This window comes from Plasmodium malariae (genome assembly GCF_900090045.1).
Source record: "Plasmodium malariae genome assembly, chromosome: 8".
Taxonomy (NCBI): domain Eukaryota; phylum Apicomplexa; class Aconoidasida; order Haemosporida; family Plasmodiidae; genus Plasmodium; species Plasmodium malariae.
In genome coordinates this window covers 238,466-261,997 of record NC_041782.1, presented here as the reverse complement: position 1 = coordinate 261,997, position 23,532 = coordinate 238,466, and the positions used below count along the sequence as shown (strand labels likewise).

At 19.0% G+C, this 23,532-nt stretch overlaps 5 protein-coding genes and 1 pseudogene across 5 annotated transcripts, besides 1 other annotated feature; 4 read left to right on the top strand and 2 right to left on the bottom strand.

The window, feature by feature from the left end:
- Nucleotides 1-575: 575 nt before the first annotated feature.
- Nucleotides 576-1,533, top strand: PmUG01_08015200 (fam-l protein; the record flags this gene model as incomplete). The annotated part of the gene is made up of 2 exons (XM_029004316.1): nt 576-662; nt 787-1,533. The coding sequence occupies 2 exons, from the start codon at nt 576-578 to the stop codon at nt 1,531-1,533; spliced, it is 834 nt and encodes a 277-aa protein (XP_028861017.1).
- Nucleotides 1,534-4,067: 2,534 nt separating this feature from the next.
- PmUG01_08015100 (fam-l protein) lies at nt 4,068-5,040 on the top strand (the record flags this gene model as incomplete). Its single annotated transcript, XM_029004315.1, has 2 exons — nt 4,068-4,154; nt 4,279-5,040. The coding sequence occupies 2 exons, from the start codon at nt 4,068-4,070 to the stop codon at nt 5,038-5,040; spliced, it is 849 nt and encodes a 282-aa protein (XP_028861016.1).
- Nucleotides 5,041-7,132: 2,092 nt separating this feature from the next.
- On the top strand, nt 7,133-8,290 carry PmUG01_08015000 (fam-m protein; the record flags this gene model as incomplete). Its single annotated transcript, XM_029004314.1, has 2 exons — nt 7,133-7,162; nt 7,613-8,290. The coding sequence occupies 2 exons, from the start codon at nt 7,133-7,135 to the stop codon at nt 8,288-8,290; spliced, it is 708 nt and encodes a 235-aa protein (XP_028861015.1).
- Nucleotides 8,291-10,982: 2,692 nt separating this feature from the next.
- Nucleotides 10,983-12,180, bottom strand: PmUG01_08014900 (PIR protein; the record flags this gene model as incomplete). The annotated part of the gene is made up of 3 exons (XM_029004313.1): nt 10,983-11,156; nt 11,280-12,014; nt 12,154-12,180. The coding sequence occupies 3 exons, from the start codon at nt 12,178-12,180 to the stop codon at nt 10,983-10,985; spliced, it is 936 nt and encodes a 311-aa protein (XP_028861014.1).
- Nucleotides 12,181-16,169: 3,989 nt separating this feature from the next.
- Nucleotides 16,170-18,039, bottom strand: PmUG01_08014800 (annotated as a pseudogene).
- Nucleotides 16,170-18,039: a sequence feature (STP1 protein, pseudogene).
- Nucleotides 18,040-20,058: 2,019 nt separating this feature from the next.
- Nucleotides 20,059-21,296, top strand: PmUG01_08014700 (PIR protein; the record flags this gene model as incomplete). The annotated part of the gene is made up of 3 exons (XM_029004312.1): nt 20,059-20,076; nt 20,220-20,996; nt 21,132-21,296. 3 exons carry the CDS (start codon nt 20,059-20,061, stop codon nt 21,294-21,296), a joined length of 960 nt encoding a protein of 319 aa, XP_028861013.1.
- Between the last annotated feature and the right edge of the window lie 2,236 nt (nt 21,297-23,532).

Here is a 23,532-nt window from a genome sequence, read left to right as displayed (position 1 = left end):
AGTCATTACTATTATTATAGTTCTATATTAATACATATTTTTTAAAAATATTAATGGTTTTTTCCAAAATTGTATGTTCATATATTAGAATTATTAAATAGATAACACCATTGGCGTTAGTATTTATTCCATTAATATTTAGAACAGAATAATATCTCTATTCTATACAATATATGTTATTATTAAATTCAATTTTTTTATGTATAGATAAATCATATATTTTTTATCATTTTAAGTTTAATTTGTATTAATAAAAAATTATATAATTACTATGCTACAGTATCTACTTGATTAATACATTTTGAATATATATACATAGAATAAAGTTATAACATTTATATTAAAATTATTTTTTTAAATTTATCATTAATATTCTGTTTTATTATTCATTTTATAGGTATATTATTTTGTCTATACTGTAATATGCGCTATTGTTATATATATTTAATGTCTATTTCAAGAAACGATAATAATCATTAAGCAAATAAAGATAGCATCATTTATCATTGAATGTATATAATGTTTTAATAAATATTATTTTTATCGAATACCCTAGAATATTAAGGTTATATATCATGGAACGAAAAATTAGGCTATCTTTTTTTATTAAATTTTTTGCGTTTATTATTTTAACTTGGATGTACTTTTTTATAAGTGATTTGGTATGATAATATTATTTAGATATATTTTATTATTTATATATTTTATGTTTTACTTTTAAGAATATAATTTTTTGTTATGAAATTATTTACCCTTTAAATAACAATAATAACATTATTCTTTTAGAATACGTTTAACAAAACTTTTTATGCGAACTACAAACTTACTAGAAAATTAAATACAAGAACATTTAGACTACTGGCAAAATATAAGCGTGATAAGAATTCAAATATTGTAGAAGAGAAAGAAAGAATATCAGATAGTGGAGTGAACATAAAAAAAGTTTTTTCTAATAATGATCGAGGAACCATAGGAACAAAGGAACAATTAAATAGAGATACGTTAAATAATTCTGGAAATAATAAAGAAGCTACGAAAAATAAATATTCTGTATTTGGAGGAAACAGATATTCCTATTTTGAAAAAAAAATATTCAACGAACTTGATAATAGAGAATTTCTTGAAAAGAATAAAACAATTAGCAATAGAACATACAAAAAAATAAAGTTTAAAAAACGTAGACTACGTTTTTCTTTAGGTTCATTTTTGTCTATATTGATTTTACTGGTACCTTTAATAGATTTATTCCTTTATTTTGTGTGCGGAAACGATTTATTAAGTACGTTAGGTCTTTTAAAAGTTGACATGGGTCATGAAGGCTATTTTCCTAGAGTAGAAGATGGGGCGTTAAAAAAATTATTAGACCTAAAGCACTGGATGTTTAGGGAAGCAATAAGAGTTCCGACTATTGTAAAATATTGCATTCCTATATTTATAATATTTGTCGTAATTATAATGTGTATTGTTTATTACTATAAAAAAGTTATGAAATATGAAAAAATAAAGTTCAGGGAAAAATTAAAAGAATATTAATGAATATATTTTTTTTTGTAAAGAATTATTTAATATGAAGTAACAAGCCTACTATCTGTAATGATTTACTCAATAAACATACCTATGAATGATTGTATTTTGTTGATGAATTTAGATATGCCTAATCCATTTAAGAGTTATCAGTTAAATTTATGTTCTTATTTGTTTTGTGAATTTTTATGTTTTAATATTTTTTAATTTATACTTTAGGTTCATCTTGCAGAATAAATATATATTATAGATTAAAGTGCACACATATGTATTTTTAATTAGATTATTATTAGAAATAAATGTATTTGTATTAAAATTAACATGTAATATATATTTAGTATAATTTTACTAAGATTGTATAATTTATAATCAAGATGAAAATTAAATTTTTTTTTTTTTTTATAAAGTTTTATTCTATAATGATTATTTGCTACTTAATATAAATAAGACCATTATTAGTTTATAATTAAAGATTAATGTTCCATCTTGAGTATATGAGATGTTCTGCAAGTATTTTTTTGCATTTATATACATAAATGTTTTAATTTTATAATAAAAGCAAAATTAATATTTATTTTACAAAATATATTTTATGCGGAATGCCTTATAGAACATATATATATGTTCTACACAACAATTTGTCATGTGTTTAACTTTTTTTGCATAATATAAAAGGGAAAGTATATATATATATATATATAATAAAAGAATATCTTTATTAGATGTCAATTATTTTTAATTCTGCAGTATCTTCGTAAATTTAAATATTCACAATAAGACGAAAATTTAAAACAATTAATTATTTGAATCATTATACTTAATTGTGGCATTAATTCAGTTTTTCTAAAATTACGTAAATATATATTATGTTAAAATTTTATAAAATATATTACTATAGTTTTTATGTTCCATGTCAATGAAATATTAAATCGATGAATTAAAATTAAAGATAAATTAATAGATAATATAAACAAAATTTCATTTTTTCCTTTTTCATAATAGAACATTTTTAAATATATATTTTACTCAATTGCAAAAAGATTCATAATCATAGGGGTTAATAAAAATAAATTTGTTTTTTCTACAATTTTTTAGTAATGTGTAGGTATTTATTTTTATATTTTCCCTATTTTTTGTGGTTGTAAGTATATATATATTACATAAATATATAATATTAATTTGAGGATACACGTAATTATATATAGTATATATTCACCATTGTTAACTGTTTAATATTTATAATTCTCATTTTTTAAATAATTATAAAAAGAAAATTTCTTTCAATATATACTTCATAAATGCAAGATTAGTTTTTAGAGTTTGAATTCAAGCAACTCTTAAGGAATGGTGAATATTTATTAGCGTAATTTTAGTTCTAGTTTCAGTTATATGTTGTGTATCATTAATTCTGTGTATAACTACATTGTATCCATAAATAAGAGTAAGCTTGTTTACCTGTATTATTATTTGAGCTTAATAGTGGTTAATTTTGTTTATAATAATTGTTTAAATGTTTTTAAAAAATGTATTGATAAAAAAAATGTAATCTTTTTTTATTAATGATATAATTAATTAGAGACATTATACAATCAAGATTATTTTGATTTTAATATATTTACACAAGTATTACACTATATACTATTTCTTTGTATTTTCATTTATATATTTTATGAAGGTATATAATTAATTAGAAAATAAAAAAAGTTACATACGTAATTTTAAAAATTTTTCATTTAGAAATAATAATATGTATTATATTTAATTAAAAACAGTAAGTTTTAAATTACATATAATAAAATTGAGAGATCATTCTTTAATTAGCTATAAAATATATATTTATTCATAAAATGCGTAGTATTTTTTAAATGCAATTTTTAAAATATAATATATACCGTAGAATATTTCAAGTGGTACATGTATTATAGAACAGAATGTTATGAAAAATATAGTTTTTTTCATTTATTGTTACTATTATTATATTATTATTTTATCATATTATTATAATATTAAAATTAGTTCGTTATAATAATTAGTATTTCAAAAATATAAGGTTCACAAAAATAGAATTATTAATATTAGAACATCGTTGAAATCAGTAATACTTCAATTAATATGTGAAACTATATATTATATATATTTTCTACTATGTATATTGTATATATACTAAAAATTTCAAAATAATAAGAAAACATATATGTGCTTTTTTATTTTATTTTGAAAAGAATTAATAAAAAAAAATATTTATTTATTATTCTAAATTAAAAAAAAAATTCTTATATTTTTTTTATCTATTAATGAATTCAATTTATACTATTTCAATTAAAATTATTTTTTATTAATTACATTAAGTTAAGAATTTTGTAGATTATATTTAAATTTATTTTTCCTTGTGTCTTAAAAAAAAATAAATTTATATAATTTTAATATTTTTTTATGAAAAAATAATAAAAAATAAATTAAAGAATAATTATGTTCACTATCATTTTAGGAAAATGATATTAATGTTATGTTCTTAGTATATTACAGATATAAAGTTCTATATCATGGAACACATATTTAAGACTCTATTATTCATTAGAATTACTACGTTTATCCTTTTATGTTGGATATGTCATTTTTACAATGAGATCGTATGAAATTTTTATTTAGAGATATATTTCTTATTTATATTTTTTTTGTTTTATTTTTTTTTATTAAGATTTTTTAGCGTTGTAACATTTATAAGATTAAATAATATTTTTTTTTTTTCCTTAGAATATACATAACAAATTCTTAGATGAATGCTACAATTATCATAGAAGACTATATATAAGTAATTATCGTTTATTGTCAAAATATTGGCAGAATAAAAATTCAAGTATTGTATGTTTAAAAGAGAAGATTCCAAATGTAATTAAAAATAAAAAAGGGATGTCTAATAAAGAAAAACGTACTGCAAGAAAAAAGCAAAAATCATATGGAAGTTCATCAGGAGATGCAGGAGCACATAAAAAATGTATGAAAAATAACACTTGTATATTTGAAACAAAAAACTACTCCTATTTAGAAAAAAAAATATTCAAAGAACTTGATTATATAGATTTTCTTAAAAAAAAAAAGACAATTACTGACAGGCTTTACAAAAAAATAATACGTAAAAAATACTCATTAAGGCTCTCTTTTCCTGTGATATTGTTATTATTGTTATCCGTAGCATTTATAGTAGAATATTTTACGTGTAATGGACTTGTAAAAGTGCTATATAATAATGTATTTTATGAAAGCCTTAAATTACAGGGGATACAGCTTGTGAATTCCATTAAGAATGGATTTCCTGATACTACATCAGGGAAAATATTTTACATACTTGTTGAAATCTCTAAAGGAGATAACAGATATGGTGTTAATATAAATTTTTTTGGTAGTCTAGTATATATCCTACCTTTTTTTATATTAGGCATTGCAATTATATTAGGAATTGTTTATTACCATAAAAAAGTTAAAAAATATAATAAAATTAAGTTCAGAAGAAGGTAAATTATATAATGTTGCATATGCTTTTATTTTAAGGAACTTATTATTATGAAGTAATGTTTTTAATATGTTTAGTTATATACTTAATATACATATACACAATTTTACTAAAACAATTACATATATATTGCCCTCTTTGGTATACAATAGTATAAAATTATATTGTAGGTTATTCGGTAAATTTAAATATTTTAATATTTTTCTATTAGAATTTTAAAGTATTTTTTCAGGATAAATAAACATTATTACTTAATGTATACATGTATATATGTTATTATTTCAGTTTATTGTTATGTAAATTTTTTTTTTGTTTATTAAAATTAATGTATCATAGAAAAAATAACATAATTTTTTTAATGTTATGTATTAATGTATTTTTGAAATATATTAAGTGGTTCATTATATGTTTTATTTTTTACTATTTTAAAATTATTATTTTTTGATGAAAATATAAAAATGAATGATTAGTTCTGAATAAAACATTATTATATATTGTTTTGTGTCTAATAAATCAAGGTGAATATTTTTTGTTTAATATTTATATATATATATATATTTTAGCTCTATAAGGAAAAAAATTTATGAATTAAATGTAATCATACATTAATATATAATATGTTGATATACTTTTCTTTTATATTGTCTTCTTTTTTTTATACTGGACTTATGAAAATGTGTTATTTATATTAATAAAAATGTTCATTTACGGTAATGAAAATATATGTATTCCTTTTTGCAACAATATAATTATATGTAGTTAAATATTTATATATATATATTTATCCTATTTTTTAATATTTTATATAAATATATTTAGTAAATAATCAGTAATTTTTTAAAAGCATATAAATATATATATTTTATATTTACAATTTGTAATTTCTTCAAATTAATAATGGGGATTTATAATAAAAAAAACATGTAATAGTAAAAAGTATTGAACCTTTATAGATAATTTATAAATAGAATTATTGTTTTTATTTTTTTGTTGAGAATTAATAATTTATATCTAGATATATATTTTATTTTTAGAGAAAGAATAAATTAAACGAATATAATGAATGAGGTTCCCCATATAGCGGTTAAACTAGTAGGTTTCATGATTATGCGTCATTTACTAAATGTGATTTTTTATAGATTCAAATCAAAATAATAATATAATATTAATTTTTATTTTAATTATCACATTTACATAAACGTTGAAAATTACGACTGGGGCAATGAAGAATCCTTTCAATATAATTTTTTTTATAATGTTATATTTACTACATGTGGAAACTTAAACTAGCATATATGGGAATACTGCAAGTTGAAATTTAAAATACTGATAATATAAATTTTAATAAAAACTATATATATTTTTTTCATATAAAATATTACTATAATTTATTAAAACACTTTAATTCATTTGAATAATATGTACATAAAAGGACAAAGCTAATAATTCTATGTTGAGCATGCTTATATTATCTCGCTATTATGTTAATGTTTCTTCTGTATATGTATAATTAATTTATAATATTATTAAAAAATTTAAGTAAATCGACATAAATAATTATTAATTAGAAATAATTGTATACATATGTCATAATTAAAAGTTATGATATTTTCGAATTATACCAGAAATATAAAAAATCACTTAATATTTTCTATTAAATATATATTTCTACATGTATCAGGTAATATGATACATAATAAATTTATTAAATATATTATATAATATAAATGTTTGTATGGGAATTAGGGTAAACTAAATCATATGTTATGTTTAATGTAACACAAAATATTATTTGTTTAATATATTTATATAAAAAATAATATTTAAGAATAATAAAAGTTTCTTCTAAAATTTAATGTTTATAGCTTTAAAATTATTAGAAGTATAACATCCTTATTATTTGCAATTTTTGCGCTAAGTTATAGAATAATGTATTAACTATATTCTTTACGTTCTATATTCTGAATGAATACTATTCTTCAAAATATTATTAAAGAAATATTTTTTTTTATTCTATTATATCTTGAAAAGAATTAATAAAATAATTATTTAATTAGTACACTAAATTGAATAAATAAAAATATATTATGAATATCTATGAATAAATTTAGGTTAATTTATTTCAATGTAAGTTAATTTCCTATAAATTATATTTAGGTAAAAATTTTATAATATATTTTTAAATTTACATTTATTTGTATATTTTTCAAGAAGCTTAATATTTATATATATTTATTATGTAATTAAGAAGATATAATAAAAAAATGTTTTTATATACGAGTAGTACCTTTATAATTAGAAGTTTATTATAATATTATTAATTTTTTCATTACAGTGTATATTAGAATTTTAAAGATATATATCATGGAAAAAAATAATAATATAATCATATTTATTAAAATTTCTTCGTTTGTCCTTTTAATGTGGATATGATTTTTTAGCAAGGATGTTGTATGTTTATATTTTTTAAGAGTATTGAGTTGTAAATATTTTCTGTGTTATACTTTTATTAATGCTCTTTTTTAGAATTAATTATTTATTCTTTTCAATAGTAAATATTGTTCGTTATTCTTATAGATAAAATTTAACAAATATACTGATAATCACAATCTTGACAGAAAATTATTTTTACGAACTTTTCGATTTCTAGCAAAATGTAAGAAAGATAACTATTCAAATATTAAGGAGTTTAAAGAAGGCATACCACATATTGGAGTTAAGGAAAAAAAAGATATAACTTATAATGAAAAGAGATTAGTAGCAAAATACAAACATTCAAATGGAAGTTCATTAAATAAAGCACAATACTATACAGAAGTTATAGATTACAATAATGGAATGTTTGATGGAAAACATTTTCATTATGAAAGAAAATGTATCAAAAAAAAAGATTATGATTATTTCCTTAAAAGAAAAAAGATAATTGGTGATATAGCTTTAAAAAAAATAAAATTTAGAAATTACGGGTTCGGAGTTGCTCTATTTTTTATTTTTTTCTTGTTGGGAATAGGAATACCCTCATTATACGGAATAAACTCCTTGAATATTAAATGGGAAAATATTGGAAGCTCTGATTTTTGGAAGCATTTCAAAGAACCTATGGAAAGCATCGTTCCCAGATCTATAGCACCTTATATGAATATAATATCATTTAGCATCCTTATAGTTATAATATCTATTATACTTTTAGTAGCGATTTATAAGATCCTAAGAAATAATGAAAAATATAACAAAATTAAGTTAATAAAGGATTAAAATGAATAATAAAAAATTCATATGTTTATATAATGAAAATTTTAATATAAAGTAATAAGAGTAATATTTTTTTGTGATTTGATTAATGAGAATACATATAATTTCTAAAATATTATAAATGCATATGTGTATAACTGGTGTTTTGAATGCACAACATAGATATATTTTCTTTGCTTTTTTTGAATTTAAATATTTTAATGCTTTTGAATTTGAATAGATATTATTATTGTATCTTAATGTATATTATTACATAAAGTATTTATTTATATTTTTAAATATATTTCTATAAAAAATATGGGTTTATTCTCAAAAGTTTATGTATTATAGTACAATACGGATAATTATTTATAACTATAGAAATTAACGTTTATAATAAAATATATTTCTTTCTATATTGTGAATTGTAATCTAAAATTATTATTTGTTCAAGTAAATAAGAAAGTGTATTATTTTAAAATTAACAATAAGTATATCTTGGATTATATTAAAAGAACGATAGTAAATATATTTCTATGTATTGATGTATATATATATGTTATTTTACTTAAGAAAGAACTTAATATTCATTATATATAATATGTTTTAAGTAAAATGTGTTATAAATTATATCAATTGTAAAAATTACTTTATTAGAATTTTAATTTTCTTTACATCGAATAAAAGTAAAATTATAAACACATAATTAATATCCTTTTATATAGGATTCTTAGTTAAGAACTTATGGATTATATTTTAATTTCATTTATATTCTTATTTTATTTTATTAGTTTATAAATATTATTAAATATACAAACAATTATTATTTAAAAAGAAAAAAATATACTTCATAGATTTAAGAAAATAAAACATTTTTTTATATATAAACTTAAAAAAAAGATAAAAGGAATAAATTTAGAATTATAAAAACATTTTTCTAATTGTTAATGTTTTCTTGTTTAAATCTTATATCTTTAATATATAAATGAAAGCAACCTTTGCAGCACTAAAATTATTTCTTTATAAAAATTAAATTAAGTATATATCGAATTTTTAGAAGTAAAATATTTTTATAGATTAATTCTGGTTAAAATATATTAAGTAGATATTAAATAAATGAAGTTGTAAGATAACACTACTTTATTACTTTTATTTTTTATTTTTGTTATGTGTCACATATGTGGTTGACAATGTATGTAAATATATATTTTAATAAATAATTTTTGTTTAAATAAAAGCAATAATTAACAATTATAACAGAATAAATTTTGCTTTTATTATAATTAGATATATGAATCATGTTCTCCGAACTTTGTTTTTATTAAATCTATGCTTACTGTAAAGAAATAATAATTAAAAATAAAATTTTGTACCTCATTATCATTAAAATTATTTCATTTATCCTTTCTATATGAATATTTCATTGTTTGAATAATTTTCTATAATTTCAATATTACATATATTTTTGTTTATTATTTTGAAAGCAATATTTAGTATAGTGAAAAATATATTATATATTGTTAATAACTAAAATTCATATTTATACTAAAATCCAAAGACATATGTAACTATGTACAAAAAAAAAAATGAGTGAGTATATGAAGTTTACAATTAACAAATTACCATGGTGCCTAAAAATTTCATGAGATGAGAAATGAAATCCTCTTTTTCTAAATTGTTATTCATATTTGATTGTATAGATAATAAATTGTGTAGAAAATATGGAAATAGATTCTATCTGGAAACTCAATAAAATAAGTATTACATTTCTATTTCTCAGATTCTATAAACATAAACATGTTACTTGCTATTATATTTATGGGAATATTTGTTGTATTTTTCTTTTTATATGGAGAAAATAAAAAGGAAACATAGGCATTTAAATACTATTTGTTATTATTAAAATTTACTTTATCAAAAAACTTATAATGTAGGTAAACTATTTTTATTATTTACCGTATATAAATTTTTTTAATCATATGTATCTTATGTATAGAATAAGGTATTAATGCAGTAAAAAAACAATAAGAATAATGCTAGAGCAGAACATATTTATGAATTATAGAATAATGGTTAGGATTTTTCCTATTTGAATTCAATTAAAATTATAATTCATCTACCTTAGCGCCAATCATAAATACCCCATTAACAGTATCACATATAATATATATCAATAGAAGAGAAAAAACGTTAAAAATGTTACATAATGTGTAACATTTTTGGTTATATTAAATTGAAAGTGGAAAAATAATAAAAATTTTGAATAAAGTTATAAAGAAAAAATAGATATATACTTTATATTTTGATTAATGTTTTTATTCCAAGGTTTTACATTTTTTATTTATATAATATTATTATTAGTGTTGTTTCTAATGTTGTTTTTTCTTCTGTAATACTAAGAAAAAAAACGCTACCTCATACTGTTATATAAGGATATCCACTTTTTCTTTATCATCTTGTGTTATATGCTTAAGTTTTAAAATTATTTATATTTCATTCTAACGGGAATCTCGTTTAAAGGGAATTTTCTACTACTAATTTTAAAAATATCATCGTATTTATTTTATCATTTTTTTTGAATAATTTTTATAGGCATATATTCATTTCTTTATTTATTGTTTATATTGCTTTTTAATGAATTTGTACATAAGTGTAACATATATATCACTAAGTATTATATTTTCTATTGAAAATAATATAAACGGTTAATATTACATCAAGTGTCTCCTTGAGGTTGATAGGATATATTATGAGAACTTCCTTTATAATTTCTATTTACTTCTTCATGAAGGTTTTGTAAGGATTCTCTCGATTCTTCTTGAAATTTGTTAAGTTCAATAATTTTTTTTTTTCGTAAACGATAATATATACAAGATTTCAGTGGAGTAAACTACATCAAAATATATGTATATTTATTTAAAAATATAATTTTTATATGCTTATAATTTTTGTGAAAATAAATTATTCTATATGTGATAAATTATTATTAATTTTAAGTATAATTCTTATTAACCTTATATAAAAAAAATATAGTGAATGACATTAGTAATACGATAGCTGTTGTTAAAATGGGAACAAATAAGTAATCTACATCTTCTGTAGGTGGTAACATTTGTGTTGAAGTTTGTTCTACTTGTGGTAATGTTTGTGGTAAACCTTCGCATGGAGTGAATTTATTCATTTTATCATCATACGCTTTCTTAAAATTGTTTAGCTCCTCACAAAATAAATTTTCATTATTTCCCTGACATTCTTTGTAATTATCGTTATAAAAGCTATAAAGATTTTTAATATCATTACAAATATTACCACTAGTATCCTTGTCTTTACCTTTGTATTCATTAAAATTCTCATAATATCCGTATAATCCTTTAAGTTTGTATAAAATATCAGGTTTAATATTTTTTATATAATTCTCACATATATTACCTAACAGGGATGAAAATTTATTATATCCCTGAAACCATTCAGGTTTCTTATTATATTTTTCATCTGAATTTATCCGGTAATTCAAGTATTTACAACGTTCCGGGCTATAAGAATTATAACATTGCTTTATTTCAATTAAATATCTACCAATATCTTGACAGGGAGAGATAAAGTTCTGATCATTTTCAGTATTAATATTAAAATTTTTACGGGTACAATACTTTCCAGGATTACCCCCACTCCCATTGCTATTCTGAATATCTAAGCGTGTTTTCTCAAATTCTTTTTTATATTGAAGAAATAATGTAACGGTATTCTCCTAAAAATAAAAAGAATATAATAATAATATTTTAATAAGAAAAATGATATTTTAATTAAATATACTTATATATCATTTCTAAAACAATGAATCCTTTGACACAACAATATATATAATTATAAAATAAAAATAAATTTACCTTTTCTTCTGTAGTTCCTGGTGTCATTTTATATACGTATACGTGAATTAAGTAACTAAAATTAAATTTATGTAATATTAATATTTATATAAAAGAAAAAATATATATATATGTTTATATATGGTGTATTCCTTTTTTTTATACATAGAATTTAAATAAAAAAAAATATATAGGAAAATTTCTTCTTTACTTTATATTATTGTTAGAATAAGTTTTTTGCATGTAGTAAAATATATGATAAACGCTTTTAACTGATAAAATAATAATTTTTTTAAAAAACAATGTTATTTTATTCTGAATAAAAAAAACTATAGAGAAAAATACACTTCCCTATTTTTTTATTCATTTAATGCTTATATAATTAAACTGATATATATTACAAAAAATAAATTAATTTTAGTTCATTCTCATATAAATTTCCTATAATACTGAAATAACGATTTAGGAATTCGTTTTTGCTTTTTAAAATGTTATAAACAGACAAATATTAACTACTTATAATGTATAGAATTTTCTTTTTTATTTTATAACTTTTTTTTTTATTCTTAAGGTAATAACTTTCATATTATTTCAATTAATATTTATAATAAGATATTACATTATATATAATGGTTAAGAAACTGAACTTTAAGAATATTACTAAAATTATAACTTAATTAAATGAAATAGAAATTTAACTATAATATAGTATATTATATGAAAATGAGTATTAATCTGTTAAATTCAAAATATAGCTACTGATAAAATTCGTTTTTATGATAAATATAATATTGCATAACTAAACTATATCGTTTAATTATAAAAAAACCTGTCAATTCTCTTAATCCTATAACATGTGAAAGTCAAAGTTTTACTTTCTTCCTGAGAAATTTCGGTGTGGCATAATATATATCTGTATTCAATATATAAATGTATCATGAAAAACTAAGAATTTTTATGCTATAAATTAATTATAATTATATATTAAAGAAAAAAAGAAAAATTTAATAATCATCCTAACTTATTTAATGAAATTTATTATTGAAATCATTTGTACTTATAGCATAACAAAAATAGAGTTTAATACGTTAATCAAAATTTATCATTTTAAGCCACAGAGCATACAACCTATTAGTAATCTTTTTTATGATAGATGTTTTTATTTATATATATAATAAAATAGCTTCAAAAGTTAATATTATAATATTTTCCAATGTTGTTTTTCGCTTATATTTTATTTGTGAATAATATATATCAAAATGGTTCAACAACATAATAACATTTAATGCGACGTACTTAGAAAATAATAATAAAAAATTTCTATTTATTTATATATAATATTATTTTAAAGTACGCTAAACTCATATATATTTAGTATGATATATAAATTATAAGTTATATCTTTACTGTACTAATATATTTAATACATAATCATATATATTTTAAAAAAAAATAAAAAATGTTATAAAAAAAAAATTATTTTTATTATTATTTCATATATGTATTTAATTGTCTTGTTCTTCATGAACGATGTAGAAGTTATAATAGTACTATAATTATTATAACTGTTAAAATAAATATTGGTTAAATTTATTTTACAATGGATATTCTTTGGTTAATATTTTATTTTTTTATTTATAATATTATAATATCTTTTTTTAATTTTTACATAAGCGTTTCAATTATTATAGTTACATAGTTATCATGGAGTGTTATATATTTCAAAAAATTACAGTTTTGTTATTTGAACTTTGTATTAAATCATAAATATGTTTATAAGTTTATGTATGTTAATATTCCTTTATAATATTTAATATAATTTTTACTTGAAATATGATTATATGATTTTAATCAAATTAAAAAAATTATTAAGTTCATGTATCAAATATAAAAATTAAAAGAAATCCTACATATTAATATTATTGTACTATATACTCAATATTATCTAAATATAAAAGTGATATATATCTTATATTATAAAACTTAAAAGTATTTTTTTTAAAATTGTCTTTTTTATATTAAATTAATATGCTTTAAAAGAACTATATATTTATTATTTGTCATATAAAATAAGAATATTTAAATTTATTTTAATTTATTTAAAATTTTCGAAATATAAATAATGTTAATATTAATAATAAATAAAAATAATTATTTTCTGAAAAATATGTTATTGATATACTATAATATATATGTTTTGTGTAGTATGAGGATATTATATTACAAATTAGAATTTACATTCCAATTAGGATTGTGTGACTTGATCATAATACTTATAATTAATTCAGAAGAGAATATTTTTTATTTTTGTTCTTAATATTATTACTGCATTAATTATATCATTTAAAAAATAAACGAAATGTTGTTATTAGAGTTTTTACTCAATAGAAATCAGTAAATAAAAATTTATAATTTACTTATTTTTTATGGTATACGAATAAAGTAGAAAATTATTATGTGTCAAAATGGATTATATGTTTTAAATAATAGATCTTCTATTTGTGTATGTTATAAATATATATGTGCATATACGTATATTTTATAAAATAATATAAAAAAGAGTAAGAACAAATAATCTTATTAACTAAATATTAAAGAAAAGTATTATTCTGTAATTACAAATAGGAGAAAAAGAAGAATTATTGAAAGTCAAAATTTATAAACACCCTTCAAAACTCAAAAAGGAAGTATCAAAATATTTTTTATTAATATAATAAAAATAAAAATGTATATTTAATTGAAAGGAAAAAAATAAAAATATATGATATTTTTTGAAATTTCTTTGAAATAATCTTATTCTGTTTCATTTGCACTTCGTTTTAAAAAAGTGTTGAAATTTATCAATTTAGTACTGTTTAACTTATATACTTTTTTATAATTATATTTTATATCTTTGATTTTATTAAAATGTTAATAAATTATAATGTATAAAAAAAAAGAACAATAAACAATAAGAATCGCTTCTAATTATTGGTTTATATCTTTTTTTAAAAGTTAATAATATATACATATTAATGTAAAAACTTATGTATCCAGAATAATTTCATTATTATCCCGTTTTAGTCATTTTAATAATTTCATTGATATTTTAAATATATTTTAATAAAACTTATATAAATAAAAATAAAAAATACTTTAATGATATTAATGCATATATATATGTATGATCATTTTTCATTTAAGCCACAATATTTGTTGAGAAAAAAAATTAAATTTTTTATTAAGAGTTTGAATTTTTATATATGATTTTTGCATTTTGCGAATATATAAATAACTCAAGAGAAAAATTATTATGTATATAACAGTTAAAGTATTATAAATTTATAATAAATGAGAACTATTAATATGAGATCATTTATTAGGGCATAGAGATTAACATTTTTTTATGGAATATATGATTTACTTTTTTATAAGATAAATTATATGTGGAATATAATTACCTTTTCATATATTTTAACATCTTTTTTTTTTTAATGAACAAATTTACTATATCAATTAAAACATTAATTTCCAAATAATGCGAATACTTGTAGATTACATAATAATTATCTTTTCAAAATTGAAAAATATTGTACAGTAATTTTTAATGGAATAAAATATAATTATATAAATTTATGTGATAATATTATATTAATTCAAAAATAGTATTAAAATTTATTTATTTTGCTCTTTTTTATTATTCAAAATGTTAATTTTTTCTATGTTTAATATTTTGGAAAGTGTTAATATTAATTTTTTTTTTTTTCTTCTAATATATATAATATCATCTTGCAAATTTTATTGAATAGAGTATTAATATAATATTCTCTGGATATTTTTTTAGAAAGAAAAAATTGCATACGTAATAGTAATATATTTTAAGTATCGAAGTTTCATACTTCATATTTCATTCTTGCCTTTTACTTCTTTATTACTTTTTACTTTATATTCCTCTTCTTTATTTCTTACATGCATTAAAAAATTCAAATAAACTTTTTTTTTAGCAGCACGTTATCTTAAATATAATCTAACTATTTTTTGGTTGTATTACTATGAATTTATGAAATGTGTTTTTCTTCTATATCAATGGATTCTTCTACTGTCCGATCATTAACTATAGAACTTGCATATAAGTCATCTTCTCCTATCCAAATTTCTATCTCATTTCTGAAACTGTCTTTCCCTATGTGCGCATGGAATTCCCTATTTCTTTTATTTTCTATATCATTGTTATTATATTCAATTATATTTACTGTAATTTCTTGTTTGTTGCCTGAATATACTTCTGCCTTCCATTCATTTATTGAACTATCCAAGTATGATTGCGTATTATCAAAATTCACCTGTTTTGTACATTTGTCCAATATCCACATAAGCGCAAGAATACACATCTTTGTCAATACTTTTTTTTTTATATATTTATATAATTCTTTATAATTTTCTTTGTGCAGCAATTCTTCTATATTTATTAAAGATATATAATTTATGGTTTCTTCACTTACTCATTCTTCTGATATACTCTGCAACTTCTCTATTAATACCTTAAGCCATTCCTGTTCCAAATATTGTTCTATAATATTACAGTTTTCTAATATCCATTGTTTCTATAGATCTTTTTCTATTTCTAAGGATCAAATTTTGCGATTTTCTTAAGAAGATTTCTTTTTTAGTTCTTCAATTTCTTGTATATAAGCTAGTTCTTTTTTCCATTCATTTTTCTAATTATTATACCACTCTTCTTTTTTCAATTTTTCAGAAAGATTTCTATATCTTTCTATTCATTTATTCCATTTAATATTTTGTTTTTTAATATCATTGCTACTTTTAATATTTTCTTTTATTAGATCATCATCTGTTAAATTAGGATTGGTTCTATAATTCTCTTTTGCTAACTCATCTATACATATTTCTAAGAATGCTTCTTTGTTGTTTTCCCAGTCTTCATTTCTGCATTCTTCAAGTACTTCCATATGTACTTCTATTATGGTATTGGATCTGTCTTTTTGTCGCTTTGACGAATTTACATTTTTTGTAAGTTCATTTATTTTAATTTTTTTTATGATTTCTTCATCATCATATATGGGGTTTTCTAAATTATTATCTGTAAAACGTTTACTTATATTGTTAGAAAATAAAAGTACTAGTAATCTCAGAAATTTCACCTGTCTTCTTTTTATTTTCTTTTTTTGTTTGAACAATCCTATTAAAGCGTGCTATGATATAAAAAATAGATATTTATAAAATAAATTATAATAGTAAACAAATCATTACCATATTTCTAATTGTTAAGTTCTATTTTACTATAGTAAAAAGGGAAAATACAATAACACATAGGAAGCTTATTAGAATAGGAGAAATATATGAATTAATTGTATGCTCTTTTGAATCTGTAATTATATTTTAAATGTATATGTTATATATTGCAGTTATTTAAAAAATAGAAGAATAAGTAGCATTAATGGTACATATAGTTTTAATTGGCTCATTATAATTTGAAAAATCTGAGGCAGAGGCTGATACTTCAGGAGACAACTGAGGAGATTCAGGGGAATGAGATGATAGTGACCCTTGAAGATCTGGGTGTTGCGGTGCATTAAGATCTGGTGTAAATGTACCCTTAGATTGAAGTTGCAGTGGCGTTTCTAGAAATACATTTTATTCATTTAGAATATTTTGAATTTCTTCAGTGTTACTTTGCGTACCTGAAGATTCCTTTGACGGAAATACTTGAGGTTCAGATTCTGATGCTTACTTAACAACTTGATCAATATTAGTACCGCGTAAAATGTTAGAAAATTTTTTTCTATCCGTTTTATTATATATATATGAAACCGTAATTTTTTTAGAGATAATAAATATAATTCGGTATTTATCCTGATTCTTATTATGCCCACAAAAATTTACATTCTTATTACAAAAGATGCACATAACTATATAATATATAGTGAAAAAAATAAAATAAGAATAAAAAATTTATTTATAAAGGTAAGCTTATATTTACTATTGCACAACCTCAAATAATAATGGGAGTTTAAGTATAGTATAATAATAAAAATAAAATAGAAAAAATAAAAAGGATCATTTAACAAAATAAAACTTCTATTTAATGAATTTTGAGTGAACAAAATTTTTTACAGGTATAATATAAACTACTAAGTTATTTTTATTATTATTCATATAATTATTTCCATAATTTAATTAGGAAAAAATCATTCATTTTTAAAAAGAAAAAAAGAATTTTACGAGCTATCGTTTTTACGAATATTTATATGTGTAACCATAGTGTACAGTTATATATAATTATAGATTAAGAATTATGAAAGACCTAAAAAAAATTGCATTAGGAAAATGTAATGAAAGAACATATTTAATACTGTTAGAAGTAATGTATAAAATGTAATCGCATATATTAAGAGAGAAATCATTTAGTTACATAAAAATAAAATGGAATTCATATTTTACATTAACAAGTATTAACATTAAGTATAACAAATTATATTAATGTGAAGTACTAAAATTCTCTTTACGTACTGTAAAATATACATGCAGAATAGAATTATAAATACTAAAATTAATAAAAAAGGATATATTAATAAAAATAAATAATAATATATTTGATTTAATACATGTGATAATTGTAGCTAATAGTGGTTTGCTTTCTTCTTATACTAATATATATGATAGAGTTTTATTTGTTAATTTATTTTAATAACTCCATAAAATTAATATTGTAAAATGGTGGAGACAAACCCCTTATAATAATAGTAGGTAATATGTTAGTAATGTTCACTATAATTATAATATAGTCAAATAAATTATTAGTTTTATATATATTTCTGAAAAATATCAATTATACAAAATTTATTTTAATTATATTTTATTTAAATATTTTTATCCTTAATTTTATAAAAATTTTATATAAGATAGAGCACTACATTCTCAATAATTATGTAATTATAATAATAATTTAAATAAATTAATTTTAGGAGTATATCATTTTTATTAAATTAAAAATTATTAAGGTTTCTTTTTATTAGGATTTAGTTTATCTCTATAAAAATATTAAGAATTTACTTTCAGTGGAAGTAATAAGTTGTTGCTATATATATTAATGTTATTAATTAATGTTTCATAAAATGTATTTTAAGAACTTTGAAGATTATAAAACCATAATATTTATAAGTATAAAGTAGAGATATATAAAAGATAAATATATATATCAAGGAAATAGTTCTATATATTAAATGTAAAATAGATATTTTTAAATTATTTTTTTACACATAATCATTCCAAAATTTAATATTACATATTATGTAAATATTTCATTAAATATATTTAAAGACAAATATAGCATGAATTTATACATTATTAATAATTTCTTAATTTTAATATTTTCAACGAAATTATAAGTAATTGAACAGACAAAGTATTTTGTCAGATTAATTATAAATATATAATTACATCTTTCAGAGAACAATTTCTTATAATAATATATGTAAAAAAATTATTTCGTCATTAATACATACCCAAAAATTCTTATAAAAAAAATTATATAAATGTATATATGAAATAATTTCTGAATATGTATATTAAAATAAACGATATCCTACTTGCTATATGTAATTAAGTCGTGTAACATTTAAGTAAGTTAGAAAATCTTAAAATATCGTTATTCTTATTTATTCGTTTGTTGTATATATCTTATACATGCTATATCATATTTATAAATGTTACTTTTACATGAAAATAATTATATTATTGTAGTTTATATCTCAAAAAAAAATTGAAAAAAAATTATAAGAATATAATTACTATATACTTTTTTAAATATTTAATATAACATAAGAAAAATACTAATTTCTAATATGATATATATATAAAAAATTATTTTAAAAAAATGTTTTTTCTTTTATTTGTAATATGCCAGGAATTAACCCATCTTTAAAAATGACATCTATGCTAGAGGTTTATATACTTTTTAATAATACATTATATTTAATATTCATTGAATAATATTTGTTTTTCTAAATAAATATATTAATAAAATTATTCTGAGTAATAATATTTTCCCATTATTTGTAATTTTTTTTTTTTATTTTAATGCTAAGAAAAGTTACTTAGATTTATTATCTTCGAAAAATTATGAAGATTTTGAATCATCAGGGGATAATCATTGTTACGGTGAAGAAGATAAAATTAAAACAATTAAATCTCAATTAAATAGTTACAATGATATTAAGAGTGTTGAAGATAAGATTCTACATGCTTTATGTTTCATATCTTTTTCTAATAATGGTCCTAAGTGTAATGAACAATGTTATAGCTTGTACTACTGGATAGGTAATAAATTATTTAATATATTATCAAATGATGGTTCATTTTCAGATATTATTACAACATTTGATACTTGTTCAAAAAGAATTGCTGGAAGGGATAAGTGCAAGTGTGATTTTTTTGGAAGTATTAGTAAGGAGGAGTTTAATAAAATGAAGATTGTGTATGAATATTGTAAATATCACGACACTATTGAGGAAACTCTTCAGATTAATGGTAATATGTGTGATAGAGCATCTAAAGAATACCTTGATCAAGCTATCAATACATACAATGAAGTGTATGAAACCTGTAATTCATCCAGTTCTAAGGCATACTGTGAAGTACTTATGAAACATGTTCCTAAATGTTTTAGCAAAAAGCTACTTACTTTAAAGTATAAAATAAAAGAATATCATTCTGAATCTATTGGTTTGAATGAATTAGATGATCATTTTCCTAATGGAACGACACCTACAACTGGTCAATCTACTTATAGTATATCTCAAATTTTAATGTTGGTTGCTTTTCCTCTTGCAGGAATTTTATTTATTAGCTTTATTTTATATAAGGTAAATAGAAATAAAGAATATAAATATAAGTATTCTAATTTACTAATATATATTTATCTTTAATAAAGAAAAAATAATAAATATTTGTTTAATAATTCTAATATAAACTTCTTGTACGCATCGTTTTTAAAATAGTTTACTCCAATTGTATCCTGGATAAATACAAAATTAATAAGGAAAAAATTAATTAAACGTAGTCTAGATGATAGTTATAAACAGGAATTAACAGAATACATATCTACACATGTTTTATCAAATTTAAGGAGAAGAGAAGTAAATGTAGCCTATCACCCTGCTTGAAATTAATTTACTAAAGACAAAATTTACATTAAATGAGTTATTACTACGAATATTAATTTTATAAAAATTGTTTTTACGTAGATATTTCTATTAAAAAACCAAAAAAAAATATATAACAAACATAATTTAGAATATTTAAAAATAGTAATGGAAATAGTACTTTATATTATTTGGATGCACTGCAGAATATACTTGGTTGATAAACTATCTCTATAAAGAAGATGATTAATTGAAATATGTATAAAATTTTAAATAGGAAAATAATTGGAGGACGTTAAATTAAAAATTTTGATGCTTGTTGCCTACTAATTTACCTATATCCCATTAAACAATTAAGAAAGAAATAAAAGATTTTAAGTTAATGCGTTTATTAAAGATGAATATTTTCTTATATATAATGGTTTTATAAAAGTCATTATTTAAAGCAGCAAAATGAATAATATGACGAATATATTGAATAGGTTAGTAAGGTGTTAATTATTATTATAACATAAGAAAAGCCCATACTATAAAAGAGATCGTATATAATATACCAAAAGTAAAATATAAAATATACAAAAAAGTAATTATATATATCGTAAATTATACAATATAAAATATAAAGTTTAATTTTAGAAGTATTTTATAAAGATAAATTAGAGTATATAAAAAAAATTTTTATACATATATGAAAAATTAAGTGCTTCATTTGCACTAAGCGACCATAAAAAAAGCTTGGATATCAAAAATATTAAATTTATATTAATTTTTATTATGTACATTTTTATTAATAAATTTTATATATAGAATATATTCTCTGTATTTTCATATTGTAGAAACTCTTTATGTAGAAATAAAACTATGAACTCAAAAATATTTTATTGGTCATCATAGACGAATAAAATTGGAATATTTTTATTGATAAAAAAGTTTATTCTTATTATAATGTTAAATAATTAACTAATGCACATAATTTGCTAAAATTTATCCATATATTTTGTTCGTATGAAATATAAAGATGATCTGTTAAAAATTAAGATAACTCACATCAAATCAAAACGTTTAATGATGTTGTGTTGTAAATATATCTTTATATTATACATATATGTATTTATATTTTCTACTAAAAATATATAATGTATGGTTAAAATATAAATATACATTAGTAATATATATACTATATAACTAAAGGATGTATTTATAAATATTATGTTTAAATATTAAAAACCTAGTTATAAGATTTTCAAGAATGAAATATATGTTAGCTTACATAATAGAGTAGAATCTCTTGTACAGATTAATGAAACTATTTTTCTATATATTTGAGTGCGTAAAATAACAATAGTGCTATTATTTTTGAATATAATACCTTATTATTAAAGTTTAAAATATACATGATCATAGCAAATATATAAAATAGCATTAGTATATTAACAATGTATAAGTAATAAAAAATGACAAATATATCAAGAAAAATGATTTAATCAAAAAGTTTATAATATGAATAACTATAAAAAAAATTAAGTTAAATATAAATTTGTATAATAAAACTATATTACTATAATTATAAAACAAACAAAATATATAAATTGTTGTAAAATATTAAATAGATATATTATAGAACTAAAACTTTTTTTTTTTAAATATTTTTTTTAGGAAAATTATTATAAATGTACTATTATATTATTAAAATAATATATTTAATAGGTTACATTTTTATAATTATTCCCAGTTACTTAGCGTAAGTAAGGGTGATGTATAAAAATATTCGTATATGCATATAACTTGTTGTGAAGATATATTTCGTAAAATATAACATTTATTTCAGCTATTTTAGTTTAAGGCGTGTTATAATTTTACAACTAATTTTAAGAGTTATATATTTGCTTATGAATAAGCGATAAATAATTTATTCTAAACTCTATAACACTTTAATAAAAAGTATCTATATATAAAAAAATTTTCTGTGTATTATTGTTTAATATTTAATATTTTATATATTAAAATTTCTTTCTTCTTGACAATAGTATGTTATATTGTACGTTATTCGATTTGAGTAATGTTTTAGTGGTATTTTTCTTAATGTTACATCAAGTGCTAAAATTGTTATTTTAATAATTTTACTTTAATATATATATACTTTTTTGTTAGTATTAAAAGTTATAATAATTCACGTAATTATATTCTATTCTTTATTATATATGTATATTTCTAAAGACAGTTTTATTTAGTGTATCAAAATACTGATAAGAAATTT